This window comes from Lepidochelys kempii, chromosome 13, assembly GCF_965140285.1.
Source record: "Lepidochelys kempii isolate rLepKem1 chromosome 13, rLepKem1.hap1, whole genome shotgun sequence".
In the NCBI taxonomy this organism is placed as follows: Eukaryota; Metazoa; Chordata; order Testudines; family Cheloniidae; genus Lepidochelys; species Lepidochelys kempii.
This window is the reverse complement of record NC_136392.1, coordinates 6,458,764-6,482,014: the sequence shown is the minus strand read 5'-3', so window position 1 is coordinate 6,482,014 and position 23,251 is coordinate 6,458,764. Positions and strand designations below refer to the sequence as shown.

The following is a 23,251-nucleotide window of genomic DNA, read 5'->3' as shown; positions in this document are numbered from 1 at the left end:
CCTCTCCATATAGGACCAGGACGTCATGCTGTGTCACCGTTCCTTCTTGTTTGCCTGCATAACCTTGGCGAGCCATGTCACAGGACACGTGCATGGTCAAGGTAAGCAGGGGCTCTCTGATCACTTTTAAAATTGGCATTGGATACAGTAATTTAGGGAGTGGCTGTCACCTGAGCTAAGCTAACAAATCTAGTTGGTCCAAGGCCCTGTACTCAACTTCATCACATGTCTCGGTTTGTTTGTAACCTGATACCCTTTGATCTGGTGCAGTGTTCAAAAGTTGTGTGTGTGTTGGGGAGGATTTCAATCTGGGGTTCAATTTTGATCCTTTATACAGAGAGACCCAAAGGATGGAATTTGGAATGGGGGTCAAATCCAATACAAGCCATTTCTGTTTTGGATACCTGGAAGTACTGACCCAGAATCCCAAAATGTAGCCCCAGAAAGACGTCATTTGATATGAGACGCCCCAAATCTGAAAGGCAGACACAGCACTGGGGAGGGCTGAAAGGGAATGTTCTTCCTCTGTCCACACTGGAGAAGGTAACCCGGTCCTAACCCCCTGAAGGACTTTGGTTTTGTATTAAGAACGGGACTAAAACTGGTATAAACCATCAGCAGCCAAAACGCTGACCATGTCCAAATTACATTGGCAGTTTGCAGGGTTTCCTCGTCAGTGCAGAATCCTGTTATTTCAATGCCAGCTAAATTGCTTTTTACAGTGACATCCAGAACCGAGTGTCTGATTATCAGAGCTCTCCCCGGTTTCCTGCAAACAAAGGTCAGCATTAAAATAATGCCAAGGTGGCTTGCTCTGTGGCATCTCACATCTCTCTGTGCTGGGGAGAGAGGGAGGGATACTTCCGTCTCTAAATATAGTCAGTACGTCCCTTATATAAGCACTTAACAAAGGCTCCCACACAGAGACTTCTTATGATTTTGCCTCTTTGACCTTGCACCGCCTCTGGCTATGTAATCACAGCATCTCCTGCCTTCCGGAGACGGGCACTAAATGGCTAAGGGTCTGGATTGTCTGAAGGCACCTGAGTGCCAGATCAATTCAAGTGACATACCCAGGTGTCCCACTTTAGAGTCAGGCTGGTTCCCAAAATGCAGCCATTAATAAAGGACCCTTCATATTTTCAATGCCATTGTGTTGTTTAGGCCTGAGCTGTCGCAGTACCACAAGAACGGTTAGCGGAACTAGTCTGAACACAACTGGGATAATTACACACAGAGCACATGTGTTCCTAATGTGGATTGCCATGCCACCTGGTTGGCTGGCAGTAGTGTTTCCTTAATTCTCTTGGATGACATTGCTATGTGCTGGGCAGATGATCAGGTGGGTAACTGGAGGAGGGTGATACATGTGGTTAGGGGGACTTTTAAAGTACAGTTATGGCCAGAAAAGTGGTTTTAAAACGTTATGGATCCACTTCCTTTGCTGATGAAAATAATCTCTTCTGCTGGTAGCACTGGAGAGCCAATCCAGCAACTGGAGGGAGAGCTGGAGTCTATTCTGGTCTGTAGAATTGCTCATGAATTTCCTGTGGCATAATTATTACTTGGGATTGAGGAATGAGCAGGGAAAAGCTTACGTTGACTTCTAACAGCTGAGGTTGGGTTTGCAGGCCTGGTGGTTACACAAATCCTCTTCTTTATTTTTCCTTGTAAAGCGAAAAGTTTTGAAGAAGAAAACACAGAGAGACAAAGATGAAACCAATTTTCTACCAAACAAGAGTCCAGGGCAAACTAACAGTAAATATGCCTCAGAGAAAACAGGCAATGTTATCAAACATAACAGAAGATTTAAGTTGAGGACTGGGATAATGGCTATACAGCAGATCAAATGGAAGCATGCTAGAGAGACCTATCTAAATAGTCAGAAGAGAGGTCATGAGTTAGCTTCATTGCCTTCATCTTTATTTTGGTCAAATGTCCCTGTCATCTCTGACAGACCCTGTTAATATTTATGCTTCTGAACATTAGCCATAAAAGTTTAGGGAGGCTGATGTCCAAGGCAATGAGTGTGATATCCTAGTAGCTCTTATCAGTGACTGTGAGACATAAACCCAACTATTAGAAAGACCTGCTAAGCCTATGGAATCCTACAGGGATATTCACTGCCCCAGCTCAGTTCTGGTTTTCCTTCTTTCTTTGTGTCAGATCAATAGCAGGGCAGCCTTAGACAGATCACTCCTAACCTAGCATTGGCCAGATCACCTCTGCCCCCATAACGTCCATAACAGCTGGTGGGTTACATTGATGTTAGCTACAGTCCAAGTTCTGGGCCCTGCACAACTGCCAGAGTAAACAAGTTGCATGTAGGAAAATGACACAAGCTAGCTCTACACTGCAGCGGGGTGTAAGCCTCCCAGCCCAGGTAGATAGATCTACGTTATAGGGCTCAAGCTAGCATGCTAAAAATAGCTGCCTTGGACCAGTGGTGTCATGATAAAAAAATAAGTGGGTAAATTAACTCTGTGTGTCCACACAGGGCAACAGCAGGGTGGGTACTCAGGCGTGAAGAGGTGCCCTTAGTTTGAATTGGGTTTAAGCTAGAATGACGTCGGGGGCGAAAACCAGAAGTGCTGTGAAAATGCATTTGTGGCTCTCATTTTCGCCCGCAGAGTGATCACACACCACCAGCATTTGCTTATCACGGGAGAGCAGGGCCGAGTAAACGCTGTATTCCCCAAGTGAGAAGTGAAGGGCATTTACTCGTAACTACGCTATTGGCGTGGATGTTGCGGCTTGGGCTCTCAAGCCAGGGGGCTGGGTGGGCTTGAGATCCCGAGCTGCAGCTCACATCGTGATGTCTCCTCTGCTGTCTTTAGCAAGCTAGGTCAAGCCCTGTTAGCATGAGTCTGGTTACCCAGGCTCACGTCCAGTCGCAGTGTAGACACACCCGCCAGTGCTAGTCCATTGCGGGGTCTAAGCAGGAATATTTTGGGGGGCCCCGCACAAAACACATACCCATTAATAGGGTGCCCCCTTGAGCTGCTCGGGGCCCGAAGCAATTGCTTAGTCTGCTTGTGCCTAGAGTCAGCTCTGATACCCACAGGGGTCTGTTATGAAGTCACCTTCTAGGGATTTAGGTGGCAGTGGGATTAGACCAGTGGATCTAAGTAGTTGCATCCCACCCTTGAACCTGTCCTCCAGTCCCCTCTCCACAAGGCTGTGGGAGACTGCTGTGAACTGTGCTCTGTGACATGCAGGGAGCGTGAAGGTCTCCTGTGTAGCCTCTTTGCACCTTGCCCCTTTCAGCAGCAGGTCCATGCTGGTTCTGCTGTGTTCAGAACCTTCTGGGTAAGTGGTTAGTTCTTGGGTTTCTTGGAAGGTGGCAGTCTGTCTGGATTTGAAAGGACATATATCCATGCTGTGTATCTGACAATCCTCCAAAGCTTCCGTTTAGACCCTGGCTGTAACTCCATGTCGATTGGACAGCAAGGTTACGATATCAAAGAGTGCGTGTAGAACCCAGAGCGGACAGACAGTGGGGCTTTCAGGGAGCTGGAACTCATTTGCATCCAGAATATAACAGCTCTTTAGAGAGTCTTGTCCTTCTCATATTCATCTGCGGTCATTCTGGCCTTTTTAACTTTTGGGATCCTAGCATTAGGGCTGAAAAGCGGGATGGCACGTGTCCATCAGAAGACAGCTCCCTGTTTCATCACGCTATGAATCCATCATTGTTCCATTCTCTTTCCCCATTTCTGCTTAGACTTGACTCTGGGTCTAGTCCTTCCAAAACTCTCTGCCCCTGCTCTTTAAAAGACAGGGTGCGGGGGAAGGAAAAAAGACTTTTCATTTCCTCCGTTTTGTTTTTGCCTGGGTCGTATGTGAATCTGAGCCTTGTTTTCCTAAAATAGTTGTCTGCTAGCTGAGATGTTTTCAGGAAGTGTCTGAATTCAAAGGTTAAGGTGCAGATGTTGGGCTGAAACAAGTAGGCCCTCATTGCCTAAACCATTGCTAGCTGCTGCTTTGTGTCTTGGGTTGTGACTACCCAGTAAAAGCTGGCAGAAGGCATTTGAGTGGAAGACCTGTTCGATCCAAGTGGGCACTCAGGATAGTGCCATTCAATGGGAGGCTTTTCCCTACAAGCACAGTTGGTCAGTTCTGAACATTGAACCTCTGGGTGTTCATAAGTTTACTATCATTAAATCACAAAGTAGGGGAGGGGAAAAGGGTTTCTAAATGGTTTCTAAGGAATAGTCAAACTCCTCGACTTTGATGGTTTGTCCAGGCTGTGTTTGCCTCCTCAAGAATGTTGTTCATTGTTGACATTTTATCTTTTAGGGCCTACATTTTTTAGGGGGGGTCTCTCTGTCTTTGCACATTTTGCAAATGCAGATGTGTATCTGTATTTGCAAAAAAGTGAATGGTCACGGCAACCGCTACTTCTATGCACAATGCAGTATTTGTGCATTCACTTACCAGTTTTACATGTGCAAATGCTGCTTTTTAAATTGTGCATCTGCAACTGCACTCCTAATTTTTCCATGAAGTTACGACAGTTGCATGTGCAACTCTGGTAGTCATTGGCCATTTGCATTCTTAGTTACCAGTTTGCCTTGCAATCATGGTGATTACAAATGAAATGAGCAATTCTTTCCACATTTTTCTGCACATTTTTGAAAATGCAGTCGGAGGACACGCTCCCATGTTGAATTTCATGGGTGCAATTAGGGAAACCTACTGAAAAGGTTGCTTTTAATTTGCATGTTATATTCAGGTGGAGGGACCATAAATCTGCCTGGTTTACACTGTACATCCAATCAAGTAGAGGTATTTTGTAGCTATATTTCAGCTAAGAGTCATCATCATTTAAAAAAAGAAAAGGAGGACTTGTGGCACCTTAGAGACTAACCAATTTATTTGAGCATAAGCTTTCGTGATCAACCGATGAAGTGAGCTGTAGCTCACGAAAGCTTATACTCAAATAAATTGGTTAGTCTCTAAGGTGCCACAAGTACTCCTTTTCTTTTTGCGAATACAGACTAACACGGCTGCTACTCTGAAACCTGTCATCATTTAAAAGAGTAACATGAGTTTAGGGATCTACTTGGAAGCTAGGGAATCTCTCTGAAATGGAGATTTGAAGGGAACGGGTGTCAGGAATCAGGGCCTGCATCAGAGCCAGGCTGTGGCAACCTAACGAGCACAGCCGCGCTGTAATAGGCTGCCTGATTGGCTATGCCACCTGATTGGTGGGAAGAGTCAGCAGACCAGCTCTTAAGCTCAGCAGCAGCATGCAGCAGTTGAGTGGCTGCTCAAAGCATTTGTCTGTGGCTGACGCGGCTCCGGCACCTCCTTGTTCCTGTCTGGAACCCAGCCCCATCCCTGCCTGGCCACACTCCGGGTAACCTGGTTCTGACTCTCGGCTCTGATTCTTGGCCTCTGATTTGGCTGTGACCAGTGGGTCTGGCTCCGGGCTCCACTCCTGGCTACCGACTCCCGTTATAACCAGTAGGCCTGACTCCTGTTCCAACCACTAGGCATGACTGCCCATGTCCCAGTCACAAGACTGTGGGCATGTGCCCAACACATTATAAGTCTTGCTTCTTTCTCCTTGCTTGCAGTTAATTTTCTTCTGCAGTTGCTGATTGTTCGCTGCCTCCCTGCAGCAGCAGGAGGTGTTGGGGCTGGTACAAGCGGGAGCCTGCTGCCTTCAGAATTATAGTCCTGTCAGGGGTTGTTACTTGCCCTTGATCAGGTTGTGTATTTTTTAACATCTGGCCTCGGAACTGTCTGGGAAACTCTCTCTGCAGAATTGTGGAACGCAGACTCTCTGGGACTGTTGTACTCCTTGGCAGCTCACGTCTTACGGGTGTGTCATTTGATACCTTTCGCCTTGTTGATGTCATCCTGTTTGATGCAGTCCTAATTCCGAGATGTTTGGTGGTACACTATGGGGAAGCCTGCACCTTGAGCCAGGGGTGTAATTCGCAGCTCGAGGAGACACACCCACGCTAGCTCTGATCCAGCTAGCTGCCTTGAGTAGAATCCCATCCGAGACGCTAGGTGCGTGCTCGGGGCCGTTAGCCCTGCCCGCCACCCTGGTTATGCTCCTTGCTCACAGTGTAGATGTTACAAAAGCCCTGGATCCACTTCGTTGCCTGTATGATCTAGCAGGTGCTGAGATGGCCACACAACTATCCTTGCCCTCCTTGTCACGTGCACTGCTCATCTTATCGGTAACAATTAATGGAGGGAGTCTTACTCAGTAAATTGCTCGTTATGGTAAACTCCTTAACGTCATGGCTGGTCTGAGCCGTGGCAACAGACGGGTTCTCCATTAGATGAGAGGAAGGAAAACTAGCTACGTGGAACCTGCTTCTCCAGAATTATGGGGACTGACGGATCCATCTGAAAAGCAGACAGGTGGCCAGAATGCTTGGACTGTGTACTGCTTGCCACAGCTAGGGGCCTCTGGACCTAAGACAAGTGATGTTTCTGCTTTTCCCCCAGGGCCAAACCGGTTGAAACTAACCGTCCTCTCGGAAGACCGGCTACAGATGAAATGGAAAGAAACAGAAGGGACCATCAGCGGGTACAAGGTTCAAGTGAAGCCCATGGCAGGTATGTCCTGCTGGGATCTGGATTTGACTCTGCAAAGGATACGGGTTTCAGGAGCCGGCTGAGCCCAGCTTCCAGCGGGCGCACGTCTAGGGGCGGGGGGGTGGGGATGTGGGTTTGATGGTCAATAAGCTCATTGTGAGCACTGCCTCCTGTGCGGCTGAGTGGGGGGAGGCTGCTGCTGCTTTCTGTGGTGGTCTGAATAATCTTCAGTCTCTAGTGACCCTAGAACCTCCTTGTCCCCTTCACAACCTCCTCCCGGGGCTGCTGAAGCAGCAGCGTCTCTGGTTGGGATTTTCAAAGCAACCGAAAGGAACCCGGCACCCAATTTCCACTCAAAACTCAGGAAAGTTAAGCTCCTAACTCCCTTAGGCACCACTGGGAATCTAGTATTTTAAGGGTACTGCTTTTTCACCAGGGTCTTGAAAGCTCTATGGGGTATCTGTGTTTTATCTTGTGCTTCCAGGTGGGGGAACGTCTGACCTACTTTCTGTCCATATTTACAGCCTGTGCATTTCGTCAGGGGTTTAGAGCATCGTTTGCACACAGTCTCTTGGCTTGTCCACGCACTCTAATTTCCTGGAATGCTTTGTGTTTCTAGGTAGTCATGTCAAAGCAATGGGGGAGCAGCTCTTTACCAGTGTCCTGCATGCTAATTCCGGTTCTTGAGGTCTTGAATCAGCTTCTGCATATAAATACAGTCCCTGAGTGACTGGCAAGATTTAGTGTCCTGTGCCAGAAGATCCCCAGAACCCCTTGAAATTACAGCACAAACATATGTCACATACTGATTTTGTCATCCCTGGAAAGGGGAGGGGCCCACTTTGACACTACCTTGTCTGCTGACAATGCCATGTATGGTGCCTTACATTTTTGTATTATTCTGATGTGCAGGACACCTCTCTCTGCAGCCCTGAAGGTTTTACAGGCATTCAATCCACTAAAATAATGGTAAAATCTCACACAAGGGCGCACACAGCTCAAATTCAGACTTCTAACTCCCTCCTCCAACAGAAAAAATCCATCTAATTCTGCTGCCCCTTTTGGTAGGGGTTTTGCGGGGGACGAGGGGGATTTTGTAGAATTCCCAGGCTCCAGGAGACCAAGCTGGGGAGCAGATTCCAGAGCTGAGGACCCTTCTTGGGCAACATCCATTCATCTACTGCTCTCTTACTCCAAGGGATTTTATTCAAGCACTTCTGCTGATCACAGTGGTGTGGTGCTGTCACTGAAGGACCTTGCAGCGAGGCAGAGGAGGGTAGCTATCAGTGAGGAATGCATGCATGCTCACCTGTTGTTGGATGGGCTTTCACCAACCCTGCTTCTAACTCTGGAAGCGCCTGTTTGCTCAGCTGGAATTGAATGTTTATCGCTTCCCCATCCCCAGTTACAACCAGGGCGGCAGTGTGCACTGGGGATTGTCAGAATTCCAGTGATCTAGGAAATTCCCTTCTCACAGACGTTCATTGCTATATGCCTAAGGCTTTCCCTAGCGCTCAGATTTAGAGAGTAATTTCTGGACCTTAAAGAAGACATCAGTTCAAAAGCTTAAGGGTCAGAAACCCGTCAGTCATAGTAGTTTCAGACGTGTGGACCTGTCAACTCAGTCAGTCACAGACTAGCAGTCCAGGGAGCAGTCGTCTCTTTCTCTTTCTCTCAATGTCCCCTTCCTCTTGGTTTTGTGTCTACCACCTCCACTCAATCAGCCTCACCAGAGATGCCTCATTATAGTTCAAACGAGCATGGGTTTGTGTCGCAGCCAGGATACTCCTTCCTTTCTTCCCCTACGTTTATTTGAATTGCCATATGAGATCTTTCCAGGAGCTTCAGACCTTTCATTCCCTATCGGGCAGGGGTCAGATGCTGCTGTGATCATGGATGGTAAATGAGACCTTACTCCAGGGCCACAATGGGAGAATGATGGGCACAGGCAACCCTGTCAAGCTAATCAGTGGCGCCAAGCAGACTTTCTGCTCACAGAAAACATGTGACCACTCCCCTCCCACCCCTCAGCTCCTCTCTCCCCCTTACATGCATTTGGCTGCGGCTTTGGACAGTTAATCCGTAGACGCTGTCCCCTCTGTTCTGCTGCTTCGTGCCATGTTGGTTCAGTAGGGGCATGTCCACAGGAAGGTGGCAGCTGCCCAGATGCAAAGGCCCAGCTGAGATATCGTACGTCGCTAGCTGGCGGAGGCAATGTTCCTCCAGCGGTTCCAACCGAGGGATATTACAGCGGCGGGACGGAGTTCTACAGCACGGCAAGTTGTATTGTTTTGAGTGGCAAATTCCTGCAGCAAGGGGAGGAAGGACTGGGCCGGCGACCTAACCCCAGGGAAATGCCGCCTCAGATAAAAGCCCTCAGCAATGTCACTGCTCAGCTCCCCACAGCAACTCCTGTCTTAGACTGATGGGTTGTGGCCACCTCAGCCTTCGGTCACCCGTGAAGCTGCTCTGGGCAACCAGCGTTTCTACGTGCCGCCGCCAATCAGCTGACAGCTTCAGTAGCAAGAGCTGGCTGCCAGGCATATGATGGTAATAGAGATGCCGTGGACTGTTTGATTTGTCAGTGCCCGGTGCCCTCCCCTTTTTACTCAACTTCTCTGTCTCTCCATCCATTCATCCATCCCTGGACAGCAGTGTCACAAGCTAGCACAGCAGCAAGCCAGGAAGATTTTCCCACTGACTCTTTTCCATTATGTTTGATGGTTTGAAATTAAGCAAAACATTTTCCTCCATCCCTACCAAGTTCCAATGGCATCTGTGCTTGTGTAGCAGCTAAGCATGTGTTGGGGGTTTTGTGAGATCTGATCACAGGCTCTGTGAAACCTAGGCTAGTCCTGCAGACAGAAGGCGTCACTTCCAGAAATGGCCTCTGTCTGGATAGAGCAACTGAATCAGCCAGAGAGAAATGGGGTTTGCTCAGATAGCTGGGGGTGAAAGTGACAGAGAGAGAGGAGGGATGATCCACTGGTTAGGGTGCCACCAATTGGTTCGGAAGATCTAGGTTCAGTTCCCTGCTTTGCCACAGACTTCTTGTGCTACCGTGGGCATGTCACTTAAGTATAAACTTTCAAACGTGGCACTTAGTTTTGAGTGACCAAATTTTAGACTTAATGGTTCTGATTTCCAGAGGTGCCAGACACCAACGGCTCCCAAGGAAACCAAGGACAGGGGTGGGTGCTCAGCAGAGATGGGCAGGAAATGGTTTTCTTGTACCAGGAAATTTTTTTTCTTTTTTTTCTTTTCCCAAAATATTCTCCCATCATGAATCAGGAAGAACAATTGAAATCTCAAATTTTCATGAACTAAAATAAAATAAATCAGTATGGATCAATTGATACGTTTTGCTTAGACAATTCTGAAAGATTTTGTTTCAATTTGCGCTATTTTTTTATTAAATCCAATTTCAAAACAAAAACTCACTTCCAACAAGGACACCAGAATTTTTTGTTGAGAAAATATCAAACCAGGAAGTTCTAACAAGTTTTGAAATGTTTCAACTTTTTGGGGTAGAGAAATGGATCAAAACCGACCCTTTCCCACAAGCAGTTTTGGTTTCAACAAACTAATATATATTTTTTGGATGGGAAATCAGCTAACTGAAAAATTCCTGACCTGCTGTGGTGCTCAACACCTCTGAAGAGCCCCCTCCCCCCCCCAAAAAAACCAAAAAGTGTACAAAACTGGACACTCAAAATTAGAAGTCAGTTTTGCACATTTGGGCCTAACCTCTCTGGGCCTCGTTCCCGGAGCTATAAAATAGAGATAAGAGCACTGCTCAACCTGCCGGGGGCATTGCAAGGATGTATGTATACACTAAAAGTGAGAGGTGCTCATACACTCCAGTAAAGGGGGCTGTGTAAGTACCTTGGATTGGGAGATGGGTGCTGCCTGGCCTACATTCCATTAGACTGAAGGAATTTGCGAGAGCTGAGCTGGCCTGTGTCCTGCAGTTGAGACCCCGGTCACGGCTCAGAAGGCTCCCACATTCTGCATCAAGCCTGTTTTCAAAGGTGTCTGTTTTGTGCCTTTCCCCTTGCAAACCCCATTCCAGGTGACCTGGAACAGGAAGTCATGCTGAAAACCAAAACGCCTAAGGCAACAGTGGGAGGGCTAAGCCCCACGAAGGAATACACCCTGCAAATCTACGTGCTCAATGGCTCCCAAGAAGCCCTGTTTGCTAAAAGGAAATTTGTGAGTAAGTATGATGCGCGGTATGTGCTGTCCCTGTTGGCGAGGCTTACGGTGCCCGGACAGGTGGGTTTCCTCTGAGTTAATCCTCTCAGGGTAGGTCTGTGCTGCAGTCACAGGATGTGACTGCACCTTGCAGATGCACCCGAGCTAGCTTTCATGGAGCAAGGAAGTTGCAGCCTCTCATATTTCAGTGGGGGTTGAACAAGCCCTCCCGGAGCACTGGGTAATTACATGCGGGACTAGCCCATATTGAAGCATGTGGTCCTGCAGCTTCCCTGTCCCTGACCAGAGCTAGCTCAGGTGTGTCTCCTCCAGCGGCAGTCACACCCTGTGCTGGCAGTGTCGACATGCCATGAGTGGGGTTGGACATAGACGTGGCATTGCGAACTGTCTTTCTGCGGTGATCGTGGTGGTAGAGAGCACAGGGAGAGCCTGAGAGCTGCAGTTCGTGGGGCCGATCTCAGTGGCACCAGGTTTACGCCGACTCCCTTTACTTCTCCACTTTCTCCTTTGCTGCTGCGGCTGCTCGTGCAGTTCAGGAGCTGAAAAACATCTCGCAGGCTAGAAATACCCGAAGGAACACAGCGACCTCCCCAGGAAAGAGCATCACCCCTTTGAGAAATACAGCAACCGAGCACATTCCAGTGGCTAAGACAACGTCACCGGCTCCGAGTGAAGCCTCAACACAGACAGGTATTTGCAGGGTCAGTGCACAGGCCAACAACCAGAGAAAGCCAGGAGGAGGCAAGGTGGCAGATGGGGGAAGGAAGGGGAATGGGGCAGGGACCATCTTACAGTTCTGTGTTTGTACAGCTCCTAGCACAATGGAGCCCTGGTCTGTGGCTGGAGGTCCTAGATGCTACCACAATCCAAATAGTAAATGATAATCTGGCCCTCAGAAGGGAATATTTCCCAGCAACATTCCTAGAGGATGCCTATCAGTTCTGGGTCAGGAACAGGACTCCTCATCTGAGAATCCAGGAGGACTCCTAAGGGTCCTGTGGAAGTGTAAGGATGAGACCTCTCCTCACGTCACCTCTGGGTTCTCCCTCTGAGAATGCAGAGCCCTGTTTTTCCTGAGCCTTTGATCATTTAAAAACCACCCTGACAATGGGCCAAATTCAGCCCTGCAGTAAATCTTACTTCAGGTACACAGTAGTCGGCATACTGCATATGCTTCCCCTCCAGTTAGACAAAGCCTGTCCGTGCACACTGGGGCTTGCAGGAATTCAAATCCAAGGGATGCATTCAAATCTGATAACTGAGCACCAGCCCCTTTAAAAAAAATCCATGGCTGGTTATATGTAGACATCACAGCCCTAGTTCATAACACTTGGCATGGCCATATAGGAGTCCATGATCTACTGCGGTGACCGAATTTAAGACTTTTGTTTCCAAAAACCTAGGTCCCTACCTCTTCACCGAGAAGAGAAGCTCCATTAGCAACAGCAGGGTTAGGGCTTATAGCCTCTGTGATCCAGCCACTGGGGGTCTGACACAGTCAAACACTCTTGTGCCAGTCTGCCATTCCATCCAGTAGAACTCAGTGGTGAGATACACACACTTAGCCAGTGTGTTCCAGCACATTCGGCTTGTTCCTCTGAATGGGATGTGTGTGTGATGTGCTGAGGGGAATGGGCTGTTTCTTTTTGTGATGCTGTGGAGTACAGCAAAAGACAGACCTGAAAAAAGAAGACAGAAGGCAGCAGTATCCAAGGACTCAAGTGAAACCCTCGGAAGGAAACCAAACGCCAAGTTCAGTGTGACAGAAACACCAACAACGCTGAAAACAACTCTGCGCAGTCCCACAAAATCTGAGCGAGGAGATCTAGGCCAAGAAAAACACACAAAGGGAACTATAAAGAGAGGTGAGTCTTGTTTCTAACACAACTTCTACCTCTCCAGAATGCACCCAGGAAAGTTATTCAGCTTAAAAATATTGACCATCCTACCCAAAGAGTGGCAATTGCCTCTGAACAATCCAAGCAAAGGGAGAAGGGTATTCCCAGTAGACTTAGGTATTTTTATGGCATCTCCAAGAAGAAGCCTCCTTCGTTCCTTCCTTCCCACAATCTGCACTCTAGCTGGTTGAATACAAACCCACTAGCTCACACACATTCATGAATCTTGTCAAGAATAAGGGTGTTTGTTCAGTTTGCTATTATGTGTGGGGTCACGATTTGGAGAACTGCCAAGTATTGATGGAAATGCTCGCAGCTCTGCAAAGTGTCACAGACCTTAGGGCAAAAATTCCTACTGGGAAGTGCATTGACTCATTAACTGCTCTTCTCCATTCATTATTCTCTCGTGTAGAAGTTTCAGGCATCCACTCAAGAAGTAAGAACAACACTGTGTGACTTAGCTGACTTAGCAAATAATGAATTGTTAACAGTCAAAGTGAAAAGCCCATAGACTGAAAGATTTTCATCCAGATTATTCAGCAGATCTGTCTTTCCTTCTTATGATGGAGAGGAAGGATGCTCCAGTGCTTAGGACACTAGACAGGGACTTGGAGGACCTGGCTTGAAGTCTCTGCTCTTCCACAGGCTTCCTGTAGGGTCTTGGACAAGTTCAGTTTCTCTATAAAATGGGGATAATACCCCTGTGAGGTGGGACAGTGCTGTTGTGAGGATTAATGCACTAAAGGTTGTGAGGCACTTGGATACCATAGCAATAGGGCCCATATAAGTACCTTCGAGATAGATAACAGTTCCTATGATTGCAGCCTGGTAGCAGAGACTTGGGAATAACTAATATATTCACAGATATCTGGATCATATGCAAAGGATTTTCAAACAGGAGGGTGGGGAATGGCTAGTTTTACAAGAAGTGGCACCAACAGTGCACAGTGTGTCCAGCAGCAAACTCTAGTTTCCTCCCGTCCTTTTCTCCCGTCTCCTGGGGCCTTGTCTTCATTAGGACAAAAGGTGTATTCTTAACTTGAGGTAAAATCCTAGTGAATGCAGGCTGCTTGTTTTCACAGGAGTTATCAGGTCAAGTTAAAGGCTCCTTTTAGTCTTTGATTTCACCTGCTAACTCATGTGAAAAGTACAAAGCCTGGTCTTCACAAGGGTTTCACCATGTGTTGGTTAGCTCGGCTTAAGAACACACCTTTCGTCCTAATGGAGACGCAACCTAAGTGACACTGGATGTTGCTCCCTCAGTCTCATGAATGGGGAATGACAATTGAGTGGCCAGGTCTGGGAGCACATGGGGAGGAATCAACCCAGGGGATCGCCCATGGCAATCAGATTGCCCTGCGTGCCTGAGTCTGGTCCGCAGAGACCAGTGGAATCCCTGGCTGCCACATGGTAATTCTGTGAGATGCGGCAGGAATGCATTCTGCTGCTCTGCAGCCTGTTCTCTCTTGCCTGATACCCTCTGGTGTTCACCCCCAAAAAGTAAAACCTCCACCTGAAAAAATCAGAGGAAAGGTGCAGCTTATCAGTGACGTGCCTTATCTTATCCCCCGCTACCTGCAGGCATGGGCTAGGGAGGGTGGTGTACAGATATATGGTGCCAACAGTTTAGGAAGAGATTAGATTTAATATAGAGAAAGCTTCTGAATAATTATAGCCCGTAGGGGATCTCCTGCTGGAATGGAACTAAATAATCACCTGAGATTCCATAAATTAGGTGATATAAAGGAAAGAGCTGGATTAGAGCTGAATGTAATTGAGCTGACAGTTTACATAGAGCGGTGCTTAGGCGAGACACATTTCCTTAAAGGTTTAGCTTCTTTACCTCAAGAACATACCCCTTCACTCCTCTACACCTGTGTGCTGATGCTGTAAGCAAGCTTGTACTCAGCCAAGTGGCCAGGCAAAGGTGATGCCTTGTTGTGGATCTCTCTCTCCAAGGAAGCAAGAAAATTGGTTGTGATTCTGGCCTTGGCACATCGTTTTATCTCTTTGTGCCTCATTTTGCCAACCTGTGAAATGGAAATAATACTTGTTAAGCTCTTTGACATCAAATCATTACTGAGGCACAAATGATTGTGTCTTAGAGTTGGACCTGCTTGGTTGATTATTTAATGGCAAAACCCAGGTAAGAGGGAGAGAGTGGGATTCTATTCTGCCTTGCTGATCAATCATCTACTTTATAATGGCAGATTGCTGTACATTGTCTGCAGTCTTATACAGAAAGCATAAGCTTGATTGTCCAGACATAAGCTGAGTTTGCAGCAGTGTTAGATAGTACTATCACGGACTAATGCTCTAAACTAGTCACTGCAGTTTATGGGGATCACAGATTATTAGTCCATCTAACCACCAAATGGGGTCTATTGGCTCCTGATTCTAATGAAGTTATGAAAGTTTCAGCTTTGGCGTTTCACAAACTTGATTCTTGCCCTTAAAGCCAAAGGGATGTGTTTTGATTCGTGGTGCTGGGGATCTCTCGTCACAGCTCCTGCATCCTCCGACTGATCTCAATCACTTTGTCCCCTAGGTCCTCAGTTTCAGTGTGACACATCTGCCACAACTGATATTGTCCTGCTGGTGGATGGGTCTTGGAGTATTGGACGCAGCAACTTCAAGCTTGTCAGGGAGTTCCTGAGCACCTTGGTTTCACCTTTCAATATTGCCCGGGATAAGATAAGGATAGGTAAGAGAGCTTCTTGTCTCCATGCTTCCAGCTACAGAATCAGCATAAAACCCTGCACATCTCCTCTCCTGGGAATGTCTCCTACACCTGGAAAGGATGTGCTTAGTGACTATTCTATGAGCCTAAATAATCTGCTAATGGCTCTGTTTTATACAAAGCTGAACAAATGCATTTTTAAGCAGAGGAGCTAGAAGGTTAATAAACGTAGCCCTTTGAGTGCCATGTCATACTGCAGTCCTTGGAAGGATAAGGAGGGCATTAGGTCCCATCCAACTCTATCTTGTTTAAGTGCCCCTCCAGGCAGCTGCAGGATTTGCATTTTTGCACTTTGTTCTCGGCCAACCTCTTTCACATGGATGCATGTTGGGTCATAAGCTTGTGTCTTGACAGTGATTCTTGTCTGACCTCTAGTGGTTGTAATAGACAACTACAGCGTGTGCTGTGGCCCACATTTTGAGGAGCACTTCAGACTTTCGGTGCCTCGGGCAGTGGGGTCCTGGTCCAGCACAGGGCTTCTGTGCACCGTGGCAGTACAATGAATAAATAGTAACAGGCTGGGGAGGAGAAGCTGAAAGGCCACTTTAGAAAAGTTGGGCCAGTGTAACTAAAAGGAGAAAGGTGAAGCATGTATGGAGTGGGAGGTGAAAGGGAAGAGCAGAAGGGAATTGTGGGATGGAACAGGAACCTGGCAGCTGCCCTAATTTTAGCTAGGATTGTGCCTGAATTTTAGTGCTGGGAAATAATTACAATAATACCTAGATCTTACGAAGCACTTCAGATCTCAGAGCGTATTGCAGGGGAGTTAACTACCATTATCCCCCTTTCAGAGGTGGAGAAATAGTTGGAGAGAGGTGACTTTGCCCACAAAAGGCCAGCGGTGGAACTGGAAATAGATCCCAGATCTGCTGCCACCAGTTTGGTGCTCTATCCAGTAGACAATGCTGCCTGTCAATGGCAATCCTGGAAAAAAGCAGCTTTCATCTTGCTGCTAAACCCCGTGGTTGCACTCTATTGACTGCTCTTGCCTTCCCCAGGTTTGTCCCAGTACAGCAGTGATCCACGGACAGAGTGGAACTTGAACACCTACGTCACAAGGGATGAGGTGTTAGAGGCGGTGAGGAACCTGCGATATAAAGGCGGCAACACTTTCACAGGTAACACAACTTTATCTTCAGCTCCCCCGCTCTCTGTCCCTGGCTGGGCTGTATGCAGAACTCCTCTATGATCATTAGCCAATAGCTTAGCATCCTCCACATTAAGGGAGGAATATTCTGGCTGGATGTGTCTGAATTGGATACAGGACTAAAGCAGCATCAGTTACGAGAATACAGTGCAGTCGCTGTACATGGTGCAGATATCTCTGACCTAAGCTAGTGGTAATGAGGTCCAGAGATAATCTGGAAACCTTGGACTCCTGTACAGGATCTGGTAGGGCTTAAGAGGAGGATGAAGAATGAACTTTGCAAAGGGAAAGTCATCCTCTTACTGTAAAGATTACAAGAAACGGTCTGGTTGATTATGGTTAAATTTGGGGGAAATCTATATATTCTACTGAAATTCATTGTGTGATTGAAACATTATGTCACCATCTTGACCACTTGGCTTATATTTTACCCCTTTTCCCCTATGCTTTGTCTGTCTGTCTGTCTTTTAGGCCCTGATTCAGCAGAGCACTGCCGTACTTGAAACAGTGGGAGATAAGTGCATGCTGACGTGCTTTTGCTGAGTTAGGGCTGTACACTGTGTGATCTTCAAGGCAGGAAATTTGCCTTCATTTATGTTTGGAAAACACGTAGTGCATTGTTGGCTTTGCTTAAGATATTAGTGTTTCATTATATTCATGATCAGGTAAGAGGTCCATAAGTGACTTGGTAACGTTCATTGTGTTTTGGTTTTGGATTGTTTACGCTGCTGAGACATCTGCGGCCTGATTTTTATCAGATGTCTGCGTGGCATGTTAAGCCTAGTTTCCATGCACAACTACTTTGATTGCAAGCAAAAAATGGAATAAACAGGCACGCAAATCAGGCACACAGTTTTGCACATGCATTTTTTTAAAGCGACACTGTCAAGGTTTATCTGCCCACAGTTTGCTTTACCATTGTTCTCTGGTTTGTTTGCAAAATCTCCACCATTCTTTACATGTGTGTGGAGTTCTACTTGAAACTGAAACTTCAGAGGTCCCTTGAAACAAGGCACCTAACATCACATGCCTGTGAGCAGCCCCACAGTCACAGAGCAGCATGTAGGTCTGCAATGAAGTGAGAAAAAACTTTGGAATGACAGAAATGTCAAGTCTAACCCGTTACCCTCCAAAGGTTTATTTATAAAGCAAGCCACTGTAGCTTTGTTTAAAAGGCCTTTTTACAACAGTCTCCTTCAGACTGCAATGCAGGAGATCATCCCCACAGCACAGGAGCTGTGTTTGTATCCCTCATGCAGAACTGGTATACCCAGTTTCGACTAAGGAGCTGAGAAGGGTGTTTGCACTTCCCAAAGCATGTGCATCTCTGCAGACTTGTTTTCAGGGATCTAATTCCATTCTTCTTTCTTCCCAAGGCCTTGCTTTGTCCTATGTCCTAGAACAAAATCTGAAACCTGAAGCTGGTGCCAGGTCAGATGCAGTCAAGCTGGTGATCCTCTTGACTGATGGAAAATCACAGGATGATGCCAACCTGTCTGCCCAGACCTTGAAAAATATGGGCATAGAGATATTTGCCATTGGTAAGATTACAGCTATTAATAACACCAGGTGGGGTTGACCTAACTCTGTTCCCTTTGAAATCAATGGTAAAACTCTATTGGACTTTAATTGGAGCAGTTTTAGGACAACACTGAGTGTTTTGGAAAATATTACCCATAAAGTTTGGCCTCTTGATTTGATATCATTTTACCATGAGCAGATGGGTCATTAATGTATCATTCAGACATGACAGATAGATAGAATCTTCAAGGGGTGGCCAATGGTGGGATGTTGTGTTTTCATTTTTAAAAACTAGTTTAGTTTTAATTAAAAGTTTTCTCACCACCTGCACATCAAAATCTCTAACAGCCTCAGATTTGCATAATGGGAGATCATTGATTGCTAAACTGTTTACCTCAAAATGGAATTAAACAACCTATGAGAGCTAGATATGAAATGGTTTTCTTGTTCTGAAGACAATTTTGAGATGTTAAAAAATGTTCCCACTCGGAATTGGGACAAAAAAGTCAATCTCAGATTTTCATGAATTTTGGTTTCAGGTTGATAGAAACACTTTAAATGATTTAAAATTAGCTTAAATTTTGAAACAAAATTGCTTTGAAGTGGAAAATCAGAATTTTTCTTTTTGAGGAAATCAAAAAAAATGTTTAGACAATTTCAAAACTTTTTTTTTTTTTTCAAAAAAAACTTTTGAGTTGAAAATTTGCTGAACTGATCCTGTCCCACGATCAGTTTTGGTTTAGATGAATCGGCCATTTCCAAAGAGAACCATTCGATTAAATTACCAACCTATTGTATCTGGCAATCTGCCTCCAAATACATTCATTTGATTAACGTTCTGTATTTCTAATAGTCTTATCAGCTCTTTGCCATCTGGCAGCAATAAGGAGGCATAAAATGACTGGGAGAGGAGCTGTCAATTATAACTGAATTTATCTAGTAAAGGTTAATGCAAGAGGAGTAAAATTAAACAATAAAGTATTACCCCCCTGCACTAGAAGTAGTTTATGGTAAGTACACCATAGAGAATTCATTGAATACCACTGTATGGCTATATCTTTTGCAATGTACTTTACTTAATATACTGAATGGAGACACAGACTGTAATAGAGTCGACAGCATAATACTTTAAAACCTGTGCATTTGAATGTATTGCCTGCTTTGTCACTTCCCCTTGTTGTTTAGATTAGAAATGTTTGCAGTGTTTGTGTATTTTGACTCTAGATTGTGAGAACTTGAGTTATAGTCTCCAAAGAGGAAAGAGATTTAAACCACCTGCCCACATAATTATTGCCGCAATGCCTAGGAGCTGTAGTCATGGAGCAGGATCCCACTATGCTAGGAGCTTTACAAATGTAGAACAAAAAAGCAGTCCTGGGTTAGACAAGGAAACACTACCTGGCCCAAGAATAATATAGCAAGAAATTATGTAGGTGGATCCCAGCTAGAGATGGACCCAAGCCATGACAGCCAAAGATGGATCTTTTCCAAAGTATGGGGATGTTTTAATCCAAAATTTTGGTTTGGATTCATTTCTAATCCCACATCAAGATGGGAAAGATGAGCATATTTGTTAAATACAAGATACCTTTTGGTGTTGGTTATTTTTTGCCTGTTACACAACGAAAATCTCGAGAGAAACCTCTTCCCATAGGATTGTACGCTAATGGCCAGATCCCCATCTGATGTAGATGGGGTAGCTTCATTGACCTCACTGGAATTTCACTGATTTACACCAGGACCTCCCTCTACATCTCTAATGTTCAAGGGCAAGGCAAGGCATTCTACAGGCATAAGGCGTTGAGCCTGATTCTCCACTGTTCTGCACCTTGCGTAGGCATTTATATCTGTGAAAAGCAAGTGAGAAGAAGTAAAACACTATCCAAATTGGGACCTGCTTTACATATGGGTAAGTTACTACACAAGATGCAGAGCAATGGAGATTCAGACCCTTTGCGCACAGATGATATGCAGGGCTGGATTTATGGAAAGAATAACAAGGATTTGTGACGGAGCTTTATGTTCTAGTGAACAGCAGATTCTCTGTGGGGGAAGCTGGCATCTCATAAATACCAAAGTGTTATTTATTCATTGATTTCTACATATGTTCTGATTTGTCTTTTAGTGGAATATTATCAGCCTCTGTGGTAGCCAGGCCTGCAGTAACATGATAGAGGGGAACTATTAGGAGGATTCGCAAGTGTCGCTCTGGACCACAGAAGACCCCCTGACTCCACTGTATTTAAACACAATCTAGATATTGCTCCTTAAAGGCCAGTTGTGCTTATAGCTACAGGCAAGACTCCAAGACACTGCAGAGAAGCACCACCCCATGGGGAAGGCTAGGAGGCATTTTTAGCCAAGAGACTGAAGTTGTGCTCGGCTCCTGAACTGGGGCATTAAATAGGGGAAAGACCTTTTTCTGGCCCTGAGTCTTGTTCATCTCCTGGGAGTTTTCTTAGCTGACTGGCTCTTTGCTCTCTCTCTTTTTAGGGGTGAAAAATGCAGATGAGGCAGAGCTGAGACAGGTGGCATCAGAGCCCCTGGAGCTCACTGTTTATAACGTGCTGGATTTCCCCCTGCTCAGCTCTCTGGTCAGCAGGCTCAGCCGGGTCTTGTGCACCAGGATCAAAGAGAAGCACAAGAGTGAAAACACAGGTGAGTTAAAGCCTGCAATCCCTGTTCAGTCCTACCAGCTAGCATGGCTTCCCTGCAGTCCATGCCAAACGCACCTCCTAAACTCCCCTTCCTCACCCATCCATTTGATCCCCTCTTCACATCCTTCCATTGGCTCCCCACCTGCTGTCAGCTTATTGTCACCACCTCCAGAGCTCTGTCTACCTCTACCCTTCCCTGCATATCCTCTCTTTCAGCTGTCTCCACTGCTCTGCCACTGCTCCTTGCCTTGCCCACTGTTTGCCAACCTCTCACATGGTCACCTTCTTCCACATGATCCCCTCTGCATGGTACAGCCTCCCGTGGTTCATCTGCAAGGCCCCTACTCTCTCCATGCTGAAGTCCCTCTCAAAGACCTGCTTCTGCCAGGCTGCCTACAATGAGCTGAGCTGATGATTGTATAAATGTGTGTGGTTTCCCGTCCCCTACCCTCCGTCCTTAGACTGTGAGCAGCTTGGGCAGAGACCTTTCTTGGGGGGGGGTGGGGGGGAGGCGGTTGGAAAGTATGTAGTGGGTGGTACTGTACATAAAGAACAAGAGGTGACTACACCGGTGTAGGGAGGAGGGGGACTTACCTGTCCGATTTATCCACGTCAGTGCACATGAACAACAAATGCATTCTCAACCTGAGTCTCTTCCAGACTTTCCCTATGCAGCTGCATCACTTCCTGTTGGGTTCACCATTGAGATGTCCAAAGCAAAGGATTAATTTGTGAGCACTTTTTGTTGGGTGGGGAGAGATTGCAAAATTATTGAGTACAAGGCTTTTTCCACCTGTAGTTCAAGCCATATGTTCCCAAGGGATAGCTAAATACAAATAAGTGTGGTTTTTCTAGCTAAAGAGAAGCTAGGACTAGACTGAAGGACTCCCCCCTTCTCACCCCCAACCAAATGTTAAGCTAAGTGCCCAGCACCAATACTATACATGTGTGTGGGTTCCCCCCCCCCATTCAATTTTTAATCTCTGCTAATTTTTTCATAGGTTTTCCTAAAATACAATGGGAGAGTTCAACTTTCAAATGTATCTTTAAGTGGGTTTGGAATTTGACAAAGTAAATGGACTCTTCCCTATTAGTCTGTATCTGCTCTGATGTAATTAGACCAGTTTTTCTCAGGCATTCGATACTCCAGAGAAAATGGGCTGTTTTGTTTTGGTTTTTTTTTTAAACAGACTTTTCCTGGTTCAATTTGACTAAATCTTTGGAACTGGCAAATGCTGAGCCATCTGTTGAATCGATAGCAGTGACTCACATTCAAATGTAAAGTATATTCTCCAAATAACTACACAGTTTGTTCTCAATGGGATTTTTATATTTCCCCTTGGACCACCTTTTAAATGTTCATTTCATGGTAGGCTGGAATGCTTCCTATGTATTTAGGGAAGAAGACTGTAACTGGATTAGGACATGTCATTTGATAAAAAGAAGTAGAAAGTGCATTTGGCACGTTAAGGTAATATGAGAAGGTAACACAGGTTTTTGAACAATAGACAGTCCTGTGAAAGCTGTCTCAGCCAACACTGGTCCCCATCTGAGTCCCACCAACCTTATAATATCAGAGGTGACCTCCAGAAGCATGCACCTTTCCTGGACTCCTCCGCTGAGACCACCAAAGAAATATAGGATTGTATATTACCCATCCAGGGGAGGAATCCCCAAAGAGGTAGGAGATCCTGTGTTTGGATGTGTGTGGTGGCTGGAAACTAGAGCAGACTTGGACTAGACTTGAGTAGACTTCTCAGGGACACAAAGAGCAGTTAGGCACCCAACTCTCATTGGACGTCAATCGGAGTTGGATGCCTAATGTGTTCATTTTAAATATTATGTGTGTGTCAGCCTTATCAGCACGCTACACGGAAATGACAGGAACTTTACTTTTTGGTCATGCTTATGCTGATTTGGTCTCTTCTTGTCTCTCTTCTCTTCTCTCCCTCATCCTCATCACCTCATTTGTAGACTGTCTATTTTGACTTTAAGCTCTTCAGGGCAGGGACCTTCCCTTCAGTCTTATCAGTAAAGTATCTTGCATACTGTTGGAAATATAGAAATAATAATAAGGTGCCCTGGCTGAAACTTTTAGAGCCTTGCTCTAGGTAGTTCTTCCTCAGTTACAATTGTATAACCCCATTGAATTGAGTGGGGTTGGGCAGCCTTTGGCTCAGTAAATATACACCTCCACCCATTTCACCTCTAGGCTTTCATCTGAGCAGACAGCCCTGGTTTGTGATTCCCTGCATGGCTGCCACCCTCTTTGGCATGTTCCTACTGTTACTGTGATTTGCTGTGGTTGCAAAATACTCTAGGGAAATAGATTCTGAGTCCCACAGCTGCCATCCCCACTCCTCAGTCTATCTTTGCTTAAAATTCTCCTTTCCTGGCATGCTGCCATGGCAAACTTGGTAGAGTTTATTCCCCCCAGCTACAAGAGGGTTGGTGCAACTAACCTAAATAACTGAGCTGGTTCCCATCTGCAGTGTGGTGGGGGCGTGATGTC

General features: G+C 46.1%; 1 protein-coding gene across 10 annotated transcripts in view; it reads left to right on the top strand.

Annotated features, from left to right (window-relative positions):
• COL20A1 (collagen type XX alpha 1 chain) overlaps positions 1-23,251 on the top strand; it is a 95,676-nt gene that overhangs the window by 7,140 nt on the left and 65,285 nt on the right. For 9 of the 10 annotated variants that reach the window (XM_073309067.2, XM_073309061.2, XM_073309062.2 and 6 more), the window contains 10 exons: positions 14-101; positions 6,472-6,582; positions 10,634-10,777; positions 11,308-11,466; positions 12,444-12,641; positions 15,223-15,378; positions 16,413-16,532; positions 17,938-18,102; positions 20,576-20,740; positions 22,248-22,420. In XM_073309067.2, the coding sequence (XP_073165168.2) occupies positions 26-101; positions 6,472-6,582; positions 10,634-10,777; positions 11,308-11,466; positions 12,444-12,641; positions 15,223-15,378; positions 16,413-16,532; positions 17,938-18,102; positions 20,576-20,740; positions 22,248-22,420 (1,467 nt within the window). In that variant the 5' untranslated portion in view covers positions 14-25. The remainder of the gene's footprint in view (positions 1-13; positions 102-6,471; positions 6,583-10,633; positions 10,778-11,307; positions 11,467-12,443; positions 12,642-15,222; positions 15,379-16,412; positions 16,533-17,937; positions 18,103-20,575; positions 20,741-22,247; positions 22,421-23,251) is intronic. The other variant, XM_073309068.2, reaches the window with a different exon arrangement.